General features: G+C 40.2%; 1 protein-coding gene across 4 annotated transcripts in view; it reads left to right on the top strand.

Annotated features, from left to right (window-relative positions):
• slc22a23 (solute carrier family 22 member 23) overlaps positions 1-22,297 on the top strand; it is a 74,871-nt gene extending 52,574 nt beyond the window's left edge. Inside the window, exons 6-12 of one of the 4 annotated variants that reach the window (XR_012387528.1) lie at positions 232-334; positions 3,809-4,047; positions 6,791-6,823; positions 14,415-14,538; positions 16,815-19,698; positions 20,257-20,419; positions 21,238-22,297. Coding sequence is in view for 2 of the 4 variants with exons in the window: in NM_001351708.1 (NP_001338637.1) it covers positions 232-334; positions 3,809-4,047; positions 6,791-6,823; positions 14,415-14,538; positions 16,815-18,186 (1,871 nt within the window). In the remaining 2 variants the exon portion in view is untranslated. Of the gene's footprint in view, positions 1-231; positions 335-3,808; positions 4,048-6,790; positions 6,964-9,473; positions 9,664-14,414; positions 14,539-16,814; positions 19,699-20,256; positions 20,989-21,237 lie in introns of those variants that run through there. The other 3 variants (XR_012387527.1, NM_001351708.1, XM_073917545.1) reach the window with 3 other exon arrangements.
• Positions 22,298-23,224: the final 927 nt, after the last annotated feature.

Here is a 23,224-nt window from a genome sequence, read left to right as displayed (position 1 = left end):
GAGGGGCTTTCCCCCTCTGATGACATCATACAAAGGGAGAATGTCAATCAAAGTGTTTCTGCAGACTGTTTGACCAAGTCTGATTATAAAGAATAAAATTAATTCATTTTTACAATTATAAGCTACACAGACTGTCACCACATAATTGTGTATAAACCCCTTATACAATTTTTTTTTTCGCATAATAGGTCCCCTTTAAACTGTTTTCCTTCTTTTCCTCATTGGTTTCAGAGCTAAACGGAGCCCTGCAGAAACAGCCCAAGAAGACCTGCATTGTGAAGATGGTTGGCACCAGGAACCTGTGGAAGAATATAGTAGTGCTCTGCGTCAACTCGTAAATATGTTTTCATTACGTACCCATTTGTGTCTTTTTGAGTGTGCAATCTAGTGTGAGATGGGATGGTTATACTGTAGTGATAGTGAATGAATTATTCTTTTAAAATTGGATCTTCTAAGTCAGGGGTGTCCAAACTCGGTCCTGGAGGGCCGGTGTCCTGCTGAGTTTAGCTCCTACTTGCTTCAACACACCTGCCAGGAAGTTTCTAGTATACCTAAACCGCTTGATTAGCTGGTTCAGGTGTGCTTGATTAGGGTTGGAGCTAAACACTCCAGAGGCGAAGCAGTGGCGCAGTAGGTAGTGCTGTCGCCTCACAGCAAGAAGGTCGCTGGTTTGAGCCTCGGCTCAGTTGGCGTTTCTGTGTGGAGTTTGCATGTTCTCCCTGCAATCGCGTGGGTTTCCTCCGGGTGCTCCGGTTTCCCCCACAGTCCAAAGACATGCGGTACAGGTGAATTGGGTAGGCTAAATTGTCTGTAGTGTATGTGTGTGTGTGTGTGTGTGGATGTTTCCCAAAGATGGGTTGCGGTTAAAAGGGCATCCGCTGTGTAAAAACTTGCTGGATAAGTTGGCGGTTCATTCCGCTGTGGTGACCCCGGATTAATAAAGGGACTAAACTGACAAGAAAATGAATGAATGAATAAACTCTCCAGGACATGGGCCCTCCAGGACTGAGTTTGGACACCCCTGTTCTAAGTGAACCGGTTGAACCAGTTCACCAAATCGAACTGAATCATTTAAAATCTCCAGTGAGCACTTTTCCACAAATTACTTACTTTTTAACATGCCAGACTTCCCTCTGACTCAAAATAAACCAATGTCCTGAGTTATTGAGTTACTAGAACAGTACACTGAGGTCAGATTGGAGAAGCAGTGAACTAATAGAACTCAAAGAACTAAACACAAGCAGTAAATGACAGCACAGTACAGTCTGAACCAAACTGATTACTGCTGAAACTGAGGCCTTGAATAAGAGGATCTGGCGAAACGTAAGTTTACTTCATAACAGAAAGTCCTAATGGAATTTAAATAGTAAGTGAATTGTGCTTTATTTGGGTTGCAAAACTTAATTGTAAGAATATTTTCAGATTTTGGTGATGCTTTAACTGACTGAAACTTAGATTGCTGACTGATCATTTTGATATGGTGCGTCCTGACATTGTCACTGTGTCATTGTGGATGACGTCATTAGGTTGTTGCATAAAAGAACTGGTAAAATGAACTGTCCAAAACATCAGATTCACAAAAAAGATCTGAACCTCCCATCATTATTTTACTGTACAGTCCATCAGGTATGTGCAACTTCAGTCCTGGAGCTCCATTGTCCTGCAGAGTTTTGCTCCCACACTAATCAAACACACCTGCCTGTAGCTTTCTGGCATTGATTAGCTTTTTCAGGTGTGTTTGGTTAGTGTTGGAGCAAAACTCTGTAGGACAATGGAGCTCCAGGGCTGAAGTTGCCCGTCCTTGCTTCACATGATTCAAACATTCTGCTGCTATTAAAGGATTGTTTCATTCATTCATTTTCCTTTGGCTTAGTCCTTTTATTAATCTGGGGTCGCCACAGCCGAATAAACAACTACTTATCCAGCATATGTTTTACGCAGGGGAAGCCCTACAGCTGCAACACAGTACTGGGAAACCCCTGTACACACTCATTCACGCATATACACTAATTTAGTTCATCAATTCCCCTATAACGCATGTGTTTGGACTGTGGGGGAAACGGGAGCACCCGGAGGAAACCCACGCCAACATGGGGAGAACATGCAAACTCCACACAGAAATGCCAACTGGCAATCCTTAGAATTTACTCACACCATTGTTAGCCATGATGTTCATACCTTTGTTCCATCAGACCAAAATTCTTTTGTTTATTTTTGAGTAAAACATGCAGGATTTTGTCAATATAGTGGACTTTAAAGGACGTCTTGAACATATACAAAACTGCATTTTCAGGCTAGTGCTTTAGGCTAGTTTTGAACAACAGATGACGCTCTAGGCTAGTTTTTTTTTACAGCAGACGGTGCTCTATGCTAGATTGTAACAGCAGACGGTGCTCTATGCTAGATTGTAACAGCAGATGGCGCTCTAGGATAATTTTCAACAGCAGACAGCGTTCTATGCTAGTTTTTAACAGCAGATGGCACCCTAGACTAGTGCTTTAGGCTAGTTTTGAACAACAGATGACGCTCTAGGCTAGATTTTTACAGCAGATGGTGCTCTATGATAGATTGTAACAGCAGATGGCGCTCTAGGATAATTTTCAACAGCAGACAGCGTTCTATGCTAGTTTTTAACAGCAGATGGCACCCTAGACTAGTGCTTTAGGCTAGTTTTGAACAACAGATGACGCTCTAGGCTAGATTTTTACAGCAGATGGTGCTCTATGATAGATTGTAACAGCAGATGGCGCTCTAGGATAATTTTCAACAGCAGATGGTGCTCTATGCTAGATTTTAACAGCAGATGGCACTCTAGGCTAGTGCTTTAGGCTAGTTTTGAACAACAGATGACGCTCTAGGCTAGTTTTTTTTACAGCAGATGGTGCTCTATGATAGATTGTAACAGCAGATGGCGCTCTAGGATAATTTTCAACAGCAGACAGCGTTCTATGCTAGTTTTTAACAGCAGATGGCACCCTAGACTAGTGCTTTAGGCTAGTTTTGAACAACAGATGACGCTCTAGGCTAGTTTTTTACAGCAGACGGTGCTCTATGCTAGATTTGAACAGCAGATGGTGCTCTATTCTAGATTGTAACAGCAAACAGTGCTTTAGGCTAGTTTTTAACAGCAGATGGTGCTCTAGGCTACTGTTTGACAGCAGACTTTGCTCTAGGCTGGTGTTTAACCGCAGACGGTGCTCTAGGCTATATTTTAAAAGCAGACAGTGCTCTATGCTAGATTGTAACAGCAGACGGTGCTCTATGCTAGATTGTAACAGCAGACGGTGCTCTATGCTAGATTGTAACAGCAGATGGCGCTCTAGGATAATTTTCAACAGCAGACAGCATTCTATGCTAGTTTTTAACAGCTGATGGCACCCTAGACTAGTGCTTTAGGCTAGTTTTGAACAACAGATGACTCTCTAGGCTAGTTTTTTTTACAGCAGATGGTGCTCTATGATAGATTGTAACAGCAGATGGCGCTCTAGGCTATTTTTTAACAGCAGACGGTGCTCTATGCTAGATTTGAACAGCAGATGGCGCTCTAGGCTAGTTTTTAACAGCAAACTTTGATCTAGGCTAGTGTTTAACCACAAACGGCACTCTAGGCTATATTTTAAAAGCAGACGGTGCTCTAAGCTAGTTTTTGCGCTACAGCTGTATGGCTAATTCTTTAAAGTGGTAGTTTACCAAATCTATGATTTTCTAATGGGTTTGGGATGTAATTGACAGAAATTCAGCTTTTGGGCTAAACATATACATGCCAATCATGGCAATAAAACCTGTCTCTATTTTGTTTGTCTTTCAGGTTAACAGGTTACGGCATACACCACTGCTTTGCACGCAGTATGATGGAAAAGAAGACTGTTGGCTTTGTGGAAAAGCTCCATGATTTTTATGCGGAGTACTACGTGATGGCGGTCATCGCGGTGGCGTCGTGTGTGTTTCTGTGTCCCGCTGTGGCGCTGATGGGACGGCGTGGAGGACTGCTAATGTTCATGATCATCACTGCGCTAGCATCTCTGCTTCAGCTTGGACTACTAAACTGTGAGAGAACACACACATTACAAACACACACACACTCACTCATGTCCAAGTGTTTATCTTATTAAACAACCATTAAATAGTGGTTGTGTATTCATGTATTCATGTTTTGAACAGCAGGTGGCGCTGTAGGCCAGTTTTTAAAAGCAGATTGTGCTAAAGGCTAGTTTTTCACTGTAGATTACGCTAAAGGCTAGTTTTTAGACAGCAGACAGCACTCTAGGCTCGTTTTCAAAAGCAGATTGCGCTAAAGGCTAGTTTTTGACAGCAGCTTGCGCTAAAGGCTAGTTTTTGACAGCAGCTTGCGCTAAAGGCTAGTTTTTGACAGCAGATTGCGCTAAAGGCTAGTTTTTGACAGCAGATTGCGCTAAAGGCTAGTTTTTCACTGTAGATTACGCTAAAGGCTAGTTTTTAGACAGCAGACAGCACTCTAGGCTCGTTTTCAAAAGCAGATTGCGCTAAAGGCTAGTTTTTGACAGCAGCTTGCGCTAAAGGCTAGTTTTTGACAGCAGCTTGCGCTAAAGGCTAGTTTTTGACAGCAGATTGCGCTAAAGGATAGTTTTTGACAGCAGATTGCGCTAAAGGCTAGTTTTTGACAGTAGATTGCGCTAAAGGCTAGTTTCTGACAGCAGATTGCGCTAAAGGCTAGTTTTTGACAGCAGATTGCGTTAAAGGCTAGTTTTTGACAGTAGATTTTGCTAAAGGCTAGTTTTTGACAGAAGATTGCACTAAAGGCTAGTTTTTGACAGCAGATTGCGCTAAAGGCTAGTTTTTGACAGCAGCTTGCGCTAAAGGCTAGTTTTTGACAGTAGATTTTGCTAAAGGCTAGTTTTTGACAGAAGATTGCACTAAAGGCTAGTTTTTGACAGCAGATTGCGCTAAAGGCTAGTTTTTGACAGCAGATTGCACTAAAGGCTAGTTTTTTAAAGGCTAGTTTTTGACAGCAGACTGCGCTAAAGGCTAGTTTTTGACAGCAGATTGCGCTAAAGGTTATTTTTGACAGCAGATTGCGCTAAAGGCTAGTTTTTTACAGCAGATTGCGCTAAAGGCTAGTTTTTTAAAGGCTAGTTTTTGACAGCAGATTGCGCTAAAGGCTAGTTTTTACAAAGCAGACACTAAGCTATTAAAAACATAAAATAGCTTGTGCCAAAGTTACTTCTGTTCCCTCAGCCCCTAATGATTTGAAATTGACCATCCAGGCACCTCTATATTACTTTGTGACCTGCAAATGCTTGGCATTTCACCTCTGAATCCAGCTAGATTGGAAAATGAAATAAAGCTGACATTCAGCTAGTAGAAATAACCTCAGATAAACACTTGTGAAAGCGTGTAGCATGAAATATAACCATTAGAGCTGCAGTTAACAATTATAAATGTAACTTTTTTCTCTTAACCAGCATTGAGTATTTGCAGCAACTTCCAAAACTAAAGTTGCTGATATTATTATCAAGCTAGTAAGTGTGTGTTTGGGTGTTGATTCTCAACATTGTTTCTCTAAAATCTCCTTAACACACGCATCTTAAGCAGCTTTTTTTGCTCTCGCTGGTTTTCTGCTGTGCACGTGAATGTTGTGAAAGTATCTCAAGCCTGAAAGCTGATTATTGATTGGCACTACAACCGCACTTCATCACAGCAGTGATGAAGTTACTGCTTGACAGTATGTGATGTTGCAAACAGAACGGCATTGTGTCTCTAGTTTTTCCACTGCAAAATGTCATTTGGAGTCTGTGCGGTAATTATCATTTACTGGTGATATTAAAAGCCCTTTCACATTCGCACAGAGCCAATCAGAAACAGTGCAAGAATAGTGCAAAAGAATAGTTTCTCACCAGACTGCTGTTGTGTTTGCGATAAGGAGGGACAAGGCTGAATCCAGCTTCTTATTCGCAGCTTCTTATTGTCTCTATCCGGTACACCTTAAAAACCACGAGGCTTCCGTTTTTTGTAAGCAAAATGTCATTTGGAGTCTTTGAAGTAATAATCATTCACTGGTGATATTAAAAGCCCTTCCAAATTTGCACAGAGCCAATCAGAAACAGTGCAAGAATAGTGCAAAAGAATAGTTTCTCACCAGACTGCTGTTGTGTTTGCGATAAGGAGGGACAAGGCTGAATCCAGCTTCTTATTCGCAGCTTCTTATTCGCAGCTTCCAGCTTCCGGTCCACCTTAAAAACCCAGAGGCTTGCGTTTTTGTAAGCAAAATGTAATTTGGAGTCTGTGCAGTAATAATCATTCACTGGAGCCGTGATAGCGAAGACCCTCCCAAACTCGCACAGAGCCAATCAGAAACACACGATCCCTTTTTATTGACTTTAAGTGCGCTCGTTTTTGCAATTGTTTTAAAACATTTGATTCAGCCGCCTGTAGGAGAAATAGCTAGGAAAATAAAGTCAAACTACTTGTTGTACAAACAAGGGTGTTCATGAATATACATAAAAAGTAGAGTAAAATAATAAGAAAATGGCAGTAAACGTAACAAGCTGTTTTTAACAATCTTATGCTGTGTTCACACCAGATGCGACATGCACGAATAATTCACGATATTTGCGAGTAAATACACGTGAACATTTCTATGGCGTTACTTCACTGACAAAGACCCTAAGCGCAAATTCAAGAGCGCATTCATGTTTGTAAGCATCTCCTTGTAGCTCCCTGTACTTTAAACATTTGGATTCTGCCTGCTAATCGTCTAGTTTAACACATGTTGTTTGTTTGTTTGTTTTTCTCCTCTATGTGCTGAATGAAGTGTTGGGGAAGTACGGAGATCATCTGAGTCTTGGTAAAGTAGAGACACAACACACGATAAGCAGATGTGTGCAGATTGTTATTTGTATTGCTCCATTTTCACATAAACTTCTTTTTAAGGTGGCATATCACATATACTGTACCTGGAAAATACTAACACAGAGAAATTCATAGGTTAATACATCCCAAAACTGATATAGACATATTCACACATGCAAAAAAAGGCATATAGAGTCATATATATATATATATATATATATATATATAATTCGCCTCCTTTGGAATTTTTTTTCTTTTTTAAATATTTTCCAGATAATGTTTAACAGATCAAGGAAATTTTCACAGTATGTCTGATCATATTTTTTCTTCTAGAGAAAGTCTTATTTGTTTTATTTTGGCTAGAATAAAATCATCTTAAGATCAATATTATTAGCCCCTTTAAGCTATATTTGTTTTCGATAGTCTACAGAACAAATCATCGTTATACAATAACTTGCCTATTTAACCCAACCCTCCTAGTTACCCTAATTACCCTAGTTAAGCCTTTAAAAGTCACTTTAAGCTGTATAGAAGTGTCTTGAAGAATATCTAGTCTAATATTATTTACTGTCATCATGACAAAGATGAAATAAATCAGTTATTAGAGATGTGTTATTAAAACTATTATGTTTAGAAATGTGTTGAAACAATCTGCTCTCCATTAAACAGAAATTGGGGAAATAATAAACGGGGCTAATAATTCTGACTTCAACTGTGCATATATATATATATATATATATATATATATATATATATATATATATATATATATATATATATATATATATATATATATATAAAATCATTCATTTATTTTCCATCAGCTTAGTCTCTTTATTCATCAGGGGTTGCCACAGCAGACCAACTATTCCAGCATATGTTTTACGCAGCGGATGCCCTTCCAGCCGCAACCCAGTACAGGGAAACACACATATACAGTACACACACATCCACTACGGCCTAGTTTCTTCAATTCCCCTATAGCGCATGTGTTTGGACTGTTGGGGAAACCTTATTGTTGGGGGTCTTATTCTGTAAACAATGTATGTTCTTAACTGTTTGTTCTTAATTGTTTTGTTTTATTTATTTTTACTGTCTGTTTAGACAATGTTGTAGCACCTTTTATGCCCAAGACAAATTTCCTCTTGGGGACAAATAAAGTTTAACCCAATGACTGTAAAAAATATGGACGACGCGACAGCCCTTTTTCCCATTGAACGCCTTGAGGGCAAAACGCCTGCTTGACGGGCACAAACTGTCGCAAAAGACTGCTGAAATTGGAGCCAGACATGCGCAGAAGGATTGTCTGATGGAGCCAGAGGAGGAGCCGCGAAAATGAGCAGAGTCGAGCTTCCAATCAAACGCTTTATGTAAAATCAACTACGCCCCCCGAACTTCTCAGCATGCGTTTGCTGTCATATCAACACAAATGGATGTAATAACGTTAACAAATATGAGGGTTTTATATATTCAATCGCGCCAGCTTCGGGCCGCAGCGCATAACTTACTCGCGGCGTCGCGGGCTGATTCCGGCTCGCATGCGGCAGCGATGGCTCGCTCGGCCGCCGCATCTGGTGCGCATCTGGTGACTCAGGCTGGAATTGGGTAGTGAGTCCAGGCATCCGGAGTAGGTCCAGCAGAGGTAACATTAGTCAGTCTGAGCTCTAAGAGATAAGTCTCCGGCAGGCGAGAATCTAGCCGGAACTGTGTTTTGCTATCTGGGTGGCTAGGCGTGTATCAGCAAACTAATAAAGCCCGAAAAAAGCCCTGACCTTAGCGAATAAACAGTGTTCCACCAGGATCATGTATGACAGAAACTGTAGTTTACTGCTGAACTCATTTTGTCATGGTAAAATAACACAGAAATCGAATAATAACACTTCAGTCTCCTGCCGAAGCTCAGACGCCGCGCTTTGAGAAACTGTCAATCACAGCTGTCAATCACGATGACACGCCCAGCATTAAATTACTGCTAAAAACAAACTGTTTACAAAAATGAAGATCTGCACCTATTTCAGCACAATAACCAGTGCCTTAATCGACCAGAACTATCTTTCGGGACATTTTATTGCAAGTGTAATTTTTTTTTTTATTTGGGCTCAAGTCTCCTTCATTAACACGGAGGAGGCGGGCTTTATGACTTGTACTGCAGCCAGCCCCCAGGGGGCGATCTAACGGCCGAAACCTTCACTCAAACGTAGGCTTGCGGCGCACTTGGTTTAACCTAACCTAACATAACCTAAACCGGAGCCAACACAGGGAGAACATGCAAACTCCACACAGAAATCCCAACTGACCTAACCGGGACTCAAACCAGCGACCTTCTTACTGTGAGGCACTGAGCCACCACTGGTTTTCAGTAAGTGGTCTTCCTAAATGAGTTGCATGTCCCACCAGCGAAGATGCCCTCACTGTTTCATTTTAAAAGGATTACTGAGTTAGAAATTCTTGCGGTTTTAATAAAAGCAGGATCCCCACAGGATGATTCAGCTGTGTTCAGTTCCTCAGCGGTTTTTTCGGAGACTCTAGAGACTATTCTCTCATTTTCACACAGACAGCAATCTGCAGGATCCAGCCTTTTATATACAGTTGAAGACTGAATTATTCACCCCCCTGTATATTTCTGTCCAATATCTGTTTAACAGAGCAGATTTCTTCAACACATTTCTAATCATAATAGTTTTAATAACTCATCTCTAATAACTGATTTATTTTATCTTTGTCATGATGACAGCACATAATATTAGACTAGATATTCTTCAAGACACTAGTGTTCAGCTTAAAGTGACATTTAAAGGCTTCACTAGGGTAATTAGGGTAAAGTTAGGGTAATTAGTAGGGATGGCTGACGTGAAACTGACGTTTCGACACAGTGTCGAGATCCCGAAGCGCAAGTGTTTCGAAACACTGCACCGAAGCATGAGCCGAAACACCCAGGTCACGTGACTTAAGTGTTTCGAAACACTTGGTCACGTGACTAAAGCGATTCAAAGCATTGATCATCTCAGAGGCGTTTCAAGACCCGGAGAATCTCCATTTGACTGCCATGATCAATGGCGTAACTGTGTCTTGTATGGTTTAGTGGACCGTGCGTGTGCACAACAGATCTGTGATACAATTTTGTTTTGGGTTCGAATCCCGACTAGTCCAAATACTCCAAAATCATGATTTTATATATTTTAATCATGTTACTGTTTTATGGTGTAGTCTAGATAGGATACAGCTGTGGATATGCCATCAATTTAGCATCATTTTTGTAACACTGTAAAACAATAATTCATATTTTTACAGTACTGTGATGGGTTTAGGTTTTGGATAGACGTTAATAAAATACAATGGGAAATTTAATTAATAATATAAATAATTATTGTTAACTTCTGGCCACAACTGTATCTGATCTAGCAACAAACCTGTTTTATGAACAAAACAATACAAATTTATTTACAAGGTGTTCATTCGTATGTCAGAGCAATGTTGAAACAAAACGACACAATAACAAAGCATTACCAACTGGTATTAAAGCATTTCAAAATTATTGTTTCAGTATGGATTCGATCCCATTACTTCCGCTTGGTGGTCACAGACTCTAACCGCTCGTCTAAACCACTTGTAGATTCAGGGCTACAAAGTGGGCTTTCATACCCTAATTTGCTCAACTGTTCTTTGCTGAAGCTGTTTCAGTGAAATACAATTAAAATGACCACTAGGTGTCGCCGTAGAGTGGTGTTTCGAAACGTTTCGAAGCTTCGACACATTTGCTTCGATAGTTTCAGTGTTTCACGAAGCCTCGCTTTGCCCACCACTATCTAAAAGTAATATTGCATAAGGGGGCTAATAATATTGACCGTAAAATGTGTTTAAAAAAATTAAGAACTGCTTTTCTTCTAGCTGAAATAAAACAAACAAGACTTTATTCAGAAGAAAAAATATTATAGGAAATACTGTGAAGAAATCCTGAATCTGTGCAACATCATTTGGGAAATATTTGATCAGAGGAGGGTGATTAATTCTGGCTTCAACTGTATTTGTTCTGTATTATTTTCATAAACATTAATGCGTTGGACGGTGGAAAATCCAACAATTTTAAATGCATGATTTATTTATATGCATGCATACTGTGACATCTGAGAGCATTGCATGATGAAGTAGCTCCATCTAGTGTGCAAAGTGACATTTAAAGGCTTATCTAGGTTAATTAGGGTAAAGTTAGGGTAATTAGGCAAGTCATTGTATAACAGTGGTTTGTTCTGGACACAATCCAAAACTAATATTGCATAAGGTGGCTAATAATATTGACCTTAAAATGTGTTTTAAAAAAATTAAGAACTGCTTTTCTTCTAGCCGAAATAAAACAAATAAGACTTTATTCAGAAGAAAAAATATTATAGCAAATACTGTGAAGAAATCCTGAATCTGTGCAACATCATTTGGGAAATATTTGATCAGAGGAGGGTGATTAATTCTAACATTAACTTTATTTGTTGTGTATTATTTTCACAAACATCAATGTGTTGGACGGTGGAAAATCCAACAATTTCAAATGCATGATTTATTTATATGCATGCATACTGTGACATCTGAGAGCATTGCATGGTAAAGTAGCTCCATCTAGTGTGCGTGTGCGGAAAACCCTTATTATGAGCTCAGCCAGGGTTTAAATGAAAGCATCTAAATAAGAATCGGAGTTAATCGGTGCATGAAAAAGCATTGATACAGCTAGTTTGCTCATGACTGTTTACTATATTAAAGAGTGAAGCACAGCACTGTGTTTATTTTCACACGAGCAGCTCCTCATCGGTTAATTTTCAGTGTCCTGGGGCAAATTGTTTCACCTCTCCTCAGCTTTGTTGGATATATGTGTAATATAGTGTCATTTAATGTCTTTTTATTCATTTATTATTTCATATTTGATGGCTCAGTGGCCTCACAGCAAGTAACATGTTCTTCCTGCGTTCGCGTTGGGGTTCCTCCGGGTGCTCCGGTTTCCCCCACAGTCCAAACACATGCGCTATAGGGGAACTGATGAGCTAAATTGGCCGTAGTGTGTGTGTGTGTGTGTGTGTGTGTGAATGAGTGTGTATGGGTGTTTCCCAGAACTGGGTTGCAACTTGAAAGGCATCCACTATGTAAAACATATGCTGGAATAGTTAATGGTTCATTCCACTGTGTTGACCTCTGATAACTCAGAGACTAAGCCGAAGGAAAATAATTTCTTACATTATTTCTCCCCGCTCCTCTCCTCCTGATGCATGTAAAAAAGCAGCTTCACTTCTCCTGCATTGCAGAGATCCGTGAAGGCAGTCCGTCTTGCTAATTTTGGCTGGGTCAGCAGGAGGCTTGGCAAATATATTGTCCGGAGATTAAATGTTTTTTTTTTTTTGTTCTGCTTCCTGAGCCGTCATCTAGTTTTGGTTCCAGGTCACTGGAGCAGATCTCCTGTTCAGACACGGTTTGTTATGAGGATCTAGAGTTCATATCGGCAGGCTGTGGAATAAGTCTGGAGAGAGTTTGTCAAGTTTAGCCGGACGTCACGCTGTCCTCTGTCTCGTATTGTTCAGCATCAGTGCACCGGTGTGTCTGTGGAGCTCCTTTAAAGAAATGCTGCACTTTTCTTTCTCTTTATTTTTTTGGGATATTGGCTTATTTTGAGTTTTACCATCTTTGAATCCATCCTTCAAGACACTAGTGTTCAGCATAAAGTGACATTTAAAGGCTTCACTAGGGTAATTAGGGTAAAGTTAGGGTAATTAGGCAAGTCATTGTATAACAGTGGTTTGTTCTGGACACAATCCAAAACTAATATATCTTAAGGGGGCTAATAATATTGACCTTAACATGAATTAAAACAATTAAGAACTGATTTTATTGTAGCTAAAATAAAACAATTAATAATATTCTGTGAAGCTCCTTTAAAGAAATGCTGCACTTTTCTGTCCTTTTTTGGGGGGGACATAGGCTTATTTTACCATTTTTTAATCCATTCAGCAAATCTCTTGGACCAGAACTTTTAGCTTAGCTTAGCATAGATCATTGAATCAGATTAGACCATTAGCATGTCAATCAAAAATGACCAAAGAGTTAACGCAAAACCATAATACTTGTAATATAGGTTTTATGCAAATTAATCTAATTCAGCCTTTAAGCTGAATACTAGTGTCTTGATGAACACCTAGTCAAATATTATGTGCTAAGACCAAATAAATCAGTTACTAGAAATGAGTTATTAAAACTATTATGTTTAGAAATGTTTTGGAAAAATCTAAAAATATATTTAAAAAAATACAGGGGGGCTAATACTTCTGACTTCAACTATTTATGTATATATGTATGTACAGCGGGGAAAATAAATATTGAACACATTGTCATGTTTTTTCCTGGGAATAATATTTCTAAGGGAGCTGTTGACATGGGATTGAAGCAGATTTAGGTAAAAACCCAAACAATACAAACATGAACATATAATAAAACAAAACAAATCTGGAAAATGAGTTACAGTATGTGTGATAACACTGAAATCACAGGAGGAGAAAGTCCTGAACTACTCAAATGTATTTAACACTGTACTTTAAAGACGCCTCTCGTGTGAAAAAATGAAGTCACATGCACTTCTCAGGTGCGAGTTTCTCACAGACTTCAACAGAGTGTCAAAATCTTGATGTTTCTGTGCGTCTCGTCTATCAAATCTGACCTTTATTTGGTATTCTCTATTGGATTCGGCTCGGGTGATTGGCTGGGCCATTCCACAGCTTGATTTTCTTTCTCTGAAAGCATCTGAGTGTCCTCGGCTGTGTTTTGGATCATAGTCTTGCTGAAATGTCCACCCTGGGTTCATTCTCATCCTCCTGCTAATGTAGATATTGGGCTGAAGCAGCTTATTTACATTGAGGAAGGGCAGAGGAGTGCTGAAGAACTACTGAGAGATTTCAGCTGCTGTCTGGGCTTTCACTGCCCAACTACACCTCCCTTTCTTCATGTGTTCAATACTTTTCCCTGCATCATGTCATTTTATCACACATAACTTCCTTTATAAACTAATTAATATAGTTTTCTTTGCATATATATGGATTTCTTTGGTTGTTATCAACATCGGGTGAAAAATTCAAGTCAACAGCAGCTTTAGAAAGATGTTTTCTGAAAAAAATGGTGACGTGTTCAATACTTATTTCCCCTGCTGTATGGTCAAATCTGGCCATGAAATATACAATTAAAGCTAATATATTTCAACAAATACATATACATATTTTTAATTTTCATTGGTTGAAAAATATATATATGTAAGAAACTATTTTTGTAATATATGTTGCATATATGACTTAGTTGTGAAATCCATATGTGATTTGCATATATATTCATATACAGTACTGTATTTGTGGGGAGAGCCTGAATTGTGAATTAAGCAACTTAATCAAAGACAAAATATAATCCAGGTTGATTTAAATAGTTTTTATTTCAGTAATTATACCTCACACTTTTTCTTGACTTGTACAGTTTTTTCTGTAGCTCTTTGCGTTTGTGGTTTATTTCTGAGGTCAGATAATAATCACTGACTCGCCATGTTGTGTTTTTCTCTCTCTCTCTCACCGCAGTACACTCTGATGAGCTGAACGACAAATTTTCCGTGGCTTTCTCCATCATTGGCATGTTCTCCTCCCACGCCGTCAGCAACCTAAGCATCTTCTTTTGTGCTGAAATCACTCCTTCGGTTATTAGGTGAGCACACCGCGTAAGCTACTGTGATTGCAGGAATGAAATAAGACGAGTCTTTCTTTAGATCTTCTTAGTGTGCAGTAAGGGAGACAGATACAGTGATGGACAAAATGGTTAGAAGACTTGTGATTTTTTATTTGTTACAATAGCCATAAAATGAATGGATCATCTACAAAGCCATCATTAAACTCTATTGGCTCTTTTCCACTGATTGGTACAGAACAGTTCGGTTTGCATCGATACGGGACACCTTTATCAGGATTGCGTTTTCATGTGTAGCCTCTGTTAGAGAGTCATTCCATCATTCTGAGTTCATAATAGTCCAAAAAGTCATAATAATAGTTAAACAAGGCGGTTAGTTCATGTTTTCTGAAAAAATAATGTGCTCCTTTTGTCCCGCTTCTCCTTTTTCGCTCACCGGGTTACATAGGCTGAAGCAGGGAAGCGTCCCCATGGTGTGTACCTGCTGCCATGAACTGAATCCTAGGAGAACACTTAAGCGTTTCACCCTTAAAGAGAATGCTGTTTGATGCCTAATCTGCTTTTAATAGTTTAAATGAAACTGAACTGAATGATAATAAACTGATGTCTTCACCATTTCTGCGCTTTGAAATCGCAGAAGCAGCTGGAGGTTTGTAGTACACAGCATGTTGCTGCAGTGCTGATCCTATATTTCCGGGTTTCTTCCCACAGCAGCCTCGCTTTCGTGTTTTAAAATGGCAGCCACGTGAAATAAGCGTATAGTTCACACTGTATGATTGCTACTCACATTAACGAGCACCGATTTTGCCTGTGATTTCAGGCATTTATCTGCGATTTATCAAAACCTGAGTCAAATTCGAGGCTAAAATCATGTATTCGGCATTAGTAAACCTTAAAGGGCCATGAAACCTACTCATTTCAGCAGGGTGTTTTCACACCTCTACTTTGGAAAAAGTCAGAAAAGTGGGCGTGTCCAGCTCTGTTTAGGGGGAGTGTCGGAGAAAGAAAAAAGGCTTGGTGTGTGTGGGAGTGTCTATTTGGGCACGCTGACTTTCATAGTCAAAACACACACACACACAGGGGAGAAAGGGACTGTGTTTACATGGACATCTGTAGTCGAATTATTTGCCAAATTATTAAATGGTGGACTTTAACTGCAGTTTGGCTCTTTCATTCAGGGAATTCATTCATGCCCCTCTCGACAAACGAGATATTTGATTCGAGGAGCTGCTCTAAGCGTGTATTTTCATGCAATGTTTGATACCGCACGGCGAATGAGAGAAAAAAACCTCCGCATTTCCCGGAAACTTAGATGCACACGACAGGTAGTGTCAGAAAGCTGCGCGTGTTATTCCGGTCACTAAATGCGGTAAAAACCCTACACAAGGTTAAAGTTTGGTTGTGGTGCTAACATGTTTACACTCGGTGCAATAGTTTGTTCGATACGAAAAAACTGAATAAACAAAGAGCACTGGTCGCTCACTTACCAAATCTGTAGAGACAGGACAATCACCAGCAACTAGAGCCGCGTCTTTATAAAGAGAATACTACAAGCGAATCCGGATCTCAGCGTTTGCAGATGAGAACAGCTCTCAGGTAAACAATAATCCTCTTTAGACACGTAAGTTATTGTTGTCGAGCGTCGCGTACACTGTTAATCCACACGTGACTCCAGATGAGCTCTCACAGAGAGAAAAAGAAAACAAAACTTCACTGCAGCAAACTATAAAAGCAACACTTCACGCTTGTTTTGCCAACACAACGTGGCGTCTCTGTCGTATAAACACTGTGACAGTAATGAATATTAATGAAGTTGCACAATAGAGCGCGCTGATTGGTTTAAACCAAGCTTTACTCATGCATTAATGCAGCACACTGTAAGACGTAATAAGACACACTCTGGCACAGACGTCCAGTCTGCACGCTGGAATACACGCTATTATCTCATGACCGAGACGCAGCTTCAAAAATTAGTTTCAAACCGGAAGTACGAATTTGCTTGAAATAACGCAAAAACAACCACTTTACACTTTTTAGTGAAATATAGGTGTCCTAATAGTGTTTATAGCAGTGTGGGACACATATACCACTGTCAACAGCTCAAACACATGTGTTTTGGTGTTTCGTGACCCTTTAATGCAAAAACACTTTCACTTTCACTACAAGGAATAATTCTTTACGACTAGGAGCTTAAATTCAAAGTCAACCACCTGGATTTACTTTATCCCTAACATAATTCAATGACCTGTCATCCTTTGCCTTGTCAGTGATGCCTTGTTCTTGTGTTTGCTGTGTAGGGGTGGTGGACTGGGCCTGGTGTTGGCCAGTGCTGGTTTTGGCATGCTGACATCCCCAATCATGGAGCTCCATAACCAGAAAGGCTATTTCCTGCATCACATCATTTTCGCCTGCTGCACTCTGATCTGCATCATCTGCATCCTGCTCTTGCCGGAAACCAGAAATCAACCGCTACCGGAAACACTGTCAGATGGAGAAAGCTACACTCGGCAACCGTTACTCCCACCTCGAAAGCCAGGAGAGCAGCGTCTTCTGCTGACCAAATCTGAGAGTCGGGAATACGCAAGAGTTGGAGATACTCCTCTCCACGAAGCGGCGGCCACTGTGGTTTCCACTATGGACTCCACTGCTTCATCTGCCGTCGATATACACATGCTTATAGACGCCCCCATCCAGCAAGAACCGGCTCAGGTGCAACTGCTAAGCATGGAGACTTTGACTTCATCCCAAGGGCAAGACGAACTCAAGCAAAGCGTTGAAGAGCATCCCAAATCTGTTCTCGGCACCATCCCCAACACCTCCACACCACTCGCTGTTAACTCCATCCCCAAATCTAAGCGACCAGAATCTCCACCTCATGACGTCTTGGCTGTTTTGTCTTCTGCAGTTGAGGACGCTTCGTTGATCATCCATCCTGTTCCCACAGGACTTCCTTCGATTCTAGACTCGGTCGTTCCTCCTGCTGCTGTAGGATCTCCATTGGAAGTTGGTAATGAAGTAGACTCTATAGAGTCCAAGCGACCAGAATCTCCACCTGATGACGTCCTAGCTGTTTTGTCTTCTCCAATTGAGGACACTTCGTTGACCATCCATCCGGTTCCTTCTGAACTTCCTTCGACTCTGGACACAGTCATTCCTGCAACAGTAGGATCTCCATTGGAAGTAAATAACGAAGAAGACTCTACTGATTCAGTTTCACCCCCTATAGACCTTCCCCTCTGCGCATTGACCCAGTCCAACAACCCATCATCAATTGGACAATCGCCAAATCTTTTAAATGACATCCCTCCCTCTTCCTCAATAGACTCCCACACTCATCCAGTGTCCGAAATCTTACCCCCTTCCCCAACTGAACTCTCAATGCTAGACCCGTCTAGTCAAATGAACGCAGCTCCACCCATAGATTCTGGCACCCCATTGTTACAGTTAGACGCTCCTCCTGAGCTGAACTCTATTGAATCTGCTCCACCTTCATTAAGTAATGGTAGTACTAGTCTCCTTGCAGCTCACGCCACAAGCACTGACTCTGACTCTGTTACAGAATCCGGCAACCCGCTCATGGTGAACTCCACCGTTTCCTCACCTATTGACTCAGGTTTACCTTCGGACGTTGATATACCGAATACTGCCAATGGGGGAACGTCTTCATGACGGAAACATTGTTGGTGCACAGGCATACTTGCTATTCCGACTGCGTGATATCAAAATTAAAGGGATTGTACACGCAAGAATTCAATTTCTCTCATTGATTACGCACTCGAATGTCATTCCAAACCTGAGATCTTCATTCATATTTGAATTGAATTGGGTTGAAGATGTTTTCAATCAGGGGTGCCCCTTCCCTGTTTCTAAAAACTGATTGAATGTTTCAGGACCCTTGCTGTCTTTGGAGGGTCGGAGAGCTCCAGGATTTCATCTAAAATGGCTTAATTTGCATTTCTAAAGACGAACCCAGATTTTATTGATTTGGATCAGCATGAGGGTGCATAATGAATGATAATTATTGTCATTTTTGTGTGAACTAACCCTTTAAAAGGGAATTGGGGGGGCTCACGTCAGTCATTATTAGTGGTATTTTTCGTTCCTGCAGCCATGACGCATTATGGCGAAGCAAGGAAAAGCTATGAAAGGATTCGACTGAAAGGGAACAACCATAAACAGGAGCGTCTGTGAACTCAAACAGCCTTCTTACTTACTGTGGTGCCAGTATCTGCTTCTTTTTTTGGGGGCAGCTAGATCTTAAAAATCATCAACGGTGGCGACTTCCCACTCGCGTTACTCTGGAAGTCTGTGTGATCTAGTGATTAGCTTGCTCAGATCTGCTTGTCTGATTAGTAATTAACAGCTAGATTGGTCAGATGTGATTGTTAATTTTCTCTGAATCCTGTGATCAAGTCTAAAAACGAAAACGACATCTGTGAAGTCAAGCGTCAAAGGGAATCTCTCTCTCTCTCTCTCGAAATAATAAACTGTACATTTTATTCTGGGAATGTTTGCCGATGTGTCTTGATGCCGCTATAAATTAGGTGTCAAATAAACACTTAATTTCTGTATTCATAATGTATGAAAAAAAGAAAAACCACAGAAAACATCGATATTCCTGTGAAGTACTACACAAGTGCTGCTCGAGCTGGTATTTGTGTGGTATGTTTTTTTAAGCTAATCACTAGATTCCTTAAGGAAAAAATGATAGTTTGAGGAATACAGATGATACTCTGTTGTTGTGTAACACTGTCTATGTGACCCACAATACCAACACAGGCTTATGGTGGATACGTACCCCTGTTTATATTTCTGGAGAACGCTAATTATGTAGTCAGAGGTACGTCTGGCTGCAGTTTGTCTTTAAAATGAACTCTACGGGGTATTATGACAATGCCAACAGCTTCGGTTCCTTTCTGCATTACTAGCTGACCAATTAATTCTGTACAGATGGCTATATCGATGTTACCAGTTTGCGCAGTGGCTCGCCTTGTATATCGGCAGACTTGAGTTGAAGGCGAAAACATGGTTCAAGTCTGGCAAAGAACGGTTCCAGAAACCAGGTAAACAAGTATTAAATAAACCACAGGCTCGGAAATGTGGTGAAATCACACAGCGACGACTGCTTTTCTTTTTCTAGATTGCGTTTGAAAACACTATTGGTTGGGTTTAGGGAAGGGGGTGGGGGGGGGGGGGTCAAACGGTTAGTTGACAGCAAGTTAGTCTGCTCGGCTGAGGTGTATACACCACACACCAGCTGATTGGTGGAGAGGAAACAGTGATGAAGCCAATTATGATAGGGGGATGATTTGGAGGCCATGATGGACAGAGGCCAGTAAATTTGGCCAGGATGCCGGGGTTAAACCCCTTTACTTTTTAGACGGACATCCTGGGATTTTTAACTATCACAGAAAGTCAGGACCTTTAACGTCTCATCTGAAAGACGGCGCTCACTGAGCAGAATAGTCTTCATCAATATACTGGGGTGTTAGGACCACATGTTGAGTGCCCCCTGTTGGTCTCACTAACACCACTTCCGACAGCAACCTAGCTTTCCCATATGGTCTCCCATTCAGGTACTGACCAGCCGCAGCCCTGCTTAGCTTCAGCGGGCGACCATGTGACACTTGCAGAAAGCTAGCTGGTAAATAAATAAACAACAGACTGGAAATGTGGTGGACGGTGACGTTTCTTTTTCTAGATTGCGTTTGAAAACACTATCGGTTGGGTTCAGGGAAGGGGGTGGGGGGGTCAAACGGTTAGTCGACAGCAAGCTGGTCTGGATTGGCTGAGGTGTATACACCAAACACCAGCTGATTGGTGGAGAGGAGACAGAGTGATGAAGCCAATTATGATATGGGGATGGTTATGAGGCCATGATGGACAGAGGCCAGTAAATTTGGCCAGGATGCCGGGGTTAAACCTCTTTACTTTTTAGAAGGACATCCTGGGATTTTTAACAACCACAGAGAGTCGGGACCTTTAACGTCTCATCTGAAAGATGGCGCTCACTGAGCAGTATAGAGTCTTCATCAATATACTGGGGCGTTAGGACCCACACAGACCACAGGTTGAGCGCCCCCTACTGGCCTCACTTAAACCACTTCCGACAGCAACCTAGCTTTCCCATATGGTCTCCCATTCAGGTACTGACCAGCCGCAGCCCTGCTTAGCTTCAGCGGGCGACCATGTGAGAGTTGCAGAGAGCTAGCTGGTAAATAAATAAACAACAGACTGGAAATGTGGTGGACGGTGGCGTTTCTTTTTCTAGATTGCGTTTGAAAACACTATCGGTTGGGTTCAGGGAAGGGGGTGGGGGGGTCAAACGGTTAGTCGACAGCAAGTTGGTCTGGTCGGCTGAGGTGTATACACCAAACACCAGCTGATTGGTGGAGAAGAGACAGAGCGAGGAAGCCAATTCTGATATGGGGATGTTTATGAGGCCATGATGGACAGAGGCCAGTAAATTTGGCCAGGATGCCGGGGTTAAACCCCTACTCTTTTTAGAAGGACATCCTTGGATTTTTAACAATCACAGAAAGTCAGGACCTTTAATGTCTCATCTGAAAGACGCCGCTCACTGAGCAGTATAGAGCCTCTATCAATACACTGGGGTGTTAGGACCCACACAGACCACAGGTTGAGCGCCCCCTGCTGGCCTCACTAACACCACCCTAGCTTTCCCATGTGGTCTCCCATTCAGGTACTGACCAGGCGCAGCCCTGCTTAGCTTCAGTGGGCGACCATGTGAGAGTTGAAGAGAGCTAGCTGGTAAATAAACAAACAACAGACTGGAAATGTGAAATCATGCAGCACCTTTTCTTTTTCTAGACTGGTTTTGAAAACACTATGGGTTGGGTTTAGGGAATGGGGTGGATGGGTCAGTCAGTCAACAGCAAGCTGGCCTGGTTGGCTGAAGTGTATATTGCGCCCTCTGGTGGATTTACGTGAGAAGAGGAGGCTAAAAGAAATATTTGAGATCATCAAAAAGCGACAGCAGCCTCTGGTGGATTTACTAAAACAAAAACTGCGAGCGGATGTACCTTTGGTTTCGTATTTCACTGCCCCCAGAAATGTAGACCTGGGTACATATCCGTAATGAGTGTGGGTTGCACCATTCAATGCAACAGGACTTCTTGTGAATGTGAAAACTTTTGTAATTTATGAATTGTGGTACTGATGTACAGTGGTACTGACTGTTTCACTTCAAAAATAGAAACAATTTTAGCTTTTTCTCTATCGATGAGTGTGCGGCCATTGGTATTTCATTACCAAGTCTGTGTGAATGTATAGTGTGGCAATTTATTGTTCATGATGACGACAAAAAGAAAACAAAAAAGCATGTGAACCTCTATAATGAAACTTTGGATGAACGACTTTAAAGTGACGAGAACAAAAGATGAATTAGAGGAATGAGTGCAGCCGTCATCCTTTCATTTGTGGATGAAAGCAATAACAGATTTACTGTCCGCCATCCATGCTTCAAACATTTCAGAATTCTTTTGTTTGTAATATGAAACTACTAATTTTGTAATGTCTAAAGAAAAAAAAAATGTCCCCTAAAATCTGAGATGAAGTGTGTGTATGTGTGTGCTTCAGCAACACTATGAACCAGGCTGAATACTGGAAGAGTATTTCAATATGAAATATGGGAAAATGTGACCACTTGCACAAAAAAAGAGGATTTTTCCAGCGATTGTGGGATATTCTTAATCATTCCAGCTGTAATGTTTAGTTTATTTGCAATATCTTCAATAAAAAGAAAAGTATTATTGCCCTGGAGTATTTCAAACGTCTCTGTTCTTAAATGATCTGCTTTTTATTTTGTGGATGTTTTCTCAAATGCATCATAGTCTGGTGAGGACATTATCTTGAGTTTCTCTCTCTGTTTATTCATTATATCATGATGTCTGATGACATTCTCAAAAGTGATCTATACACAGAAAGTGAGCAATTAAAGTGTCTAAACAAGTTTGTGATTGTTTCATGTTACATTTATTTATGAAACAAAACACCTATTCTGAGCTGTACTTAATGAAATGTAAAATAATCAGTGATCATACTAAAGATTATTACATTTAAATGATTACAAAAAAATGTCTTGCTGACCTGCAAAAATTTACTGTAAAATATTCTAAAATGTTTGGATCTGTTGATCTACATTCAGTTTTTATTTTACAATAAGACATTTTTTATTAAATATATTTGGAACACGCAAATAAATATATATATATATATATATATATATATATATATATATATATATATATATATATATATATATATATATATATATATATATATATATATATATATTTATTTATTTATTTGCGTGTTCCAAATATATATATACACACACATACTGTATATATATACACACACACACACACACATATATATATATATATATATATATATATATATATATATATATATATATATATATACACACATATAAATATATATATTAATTTATATATTATTTCATATTAATTTGTTTATAACTTACTTTTGAACCTGGTTTCTATTTTGTGCTAGAAAAGCATGCAAATTAGTTTTTTTTTTTTTTTTTACAGATTAAACGTCTCATTTGAATATTTAAACAATTTAATAAACAATACTTTTTTTTTTTCTTTTTACGTTTTTAATGTTAATTAATAAACTGAGTATGGTGAATAAATATTAGTCTATTCTCTTCACACTACCT

Source organism: Danio rerio, chromosome 2 (genome assembly GCF_049306965.1).
Source record: "Danio rerio strain Tuebingen ecotype United States chromosome 2, GRCz12tu, whole genome shotgun sequence".
NCBI lineage: Eukaryota > Metazoa > Chordata > Actinopteri > Cypriniformes > Danionidae > Danio > Danio rerio.
This window is presented reverse-complemented; position numbering and strand designations above follow the sequence as displayed.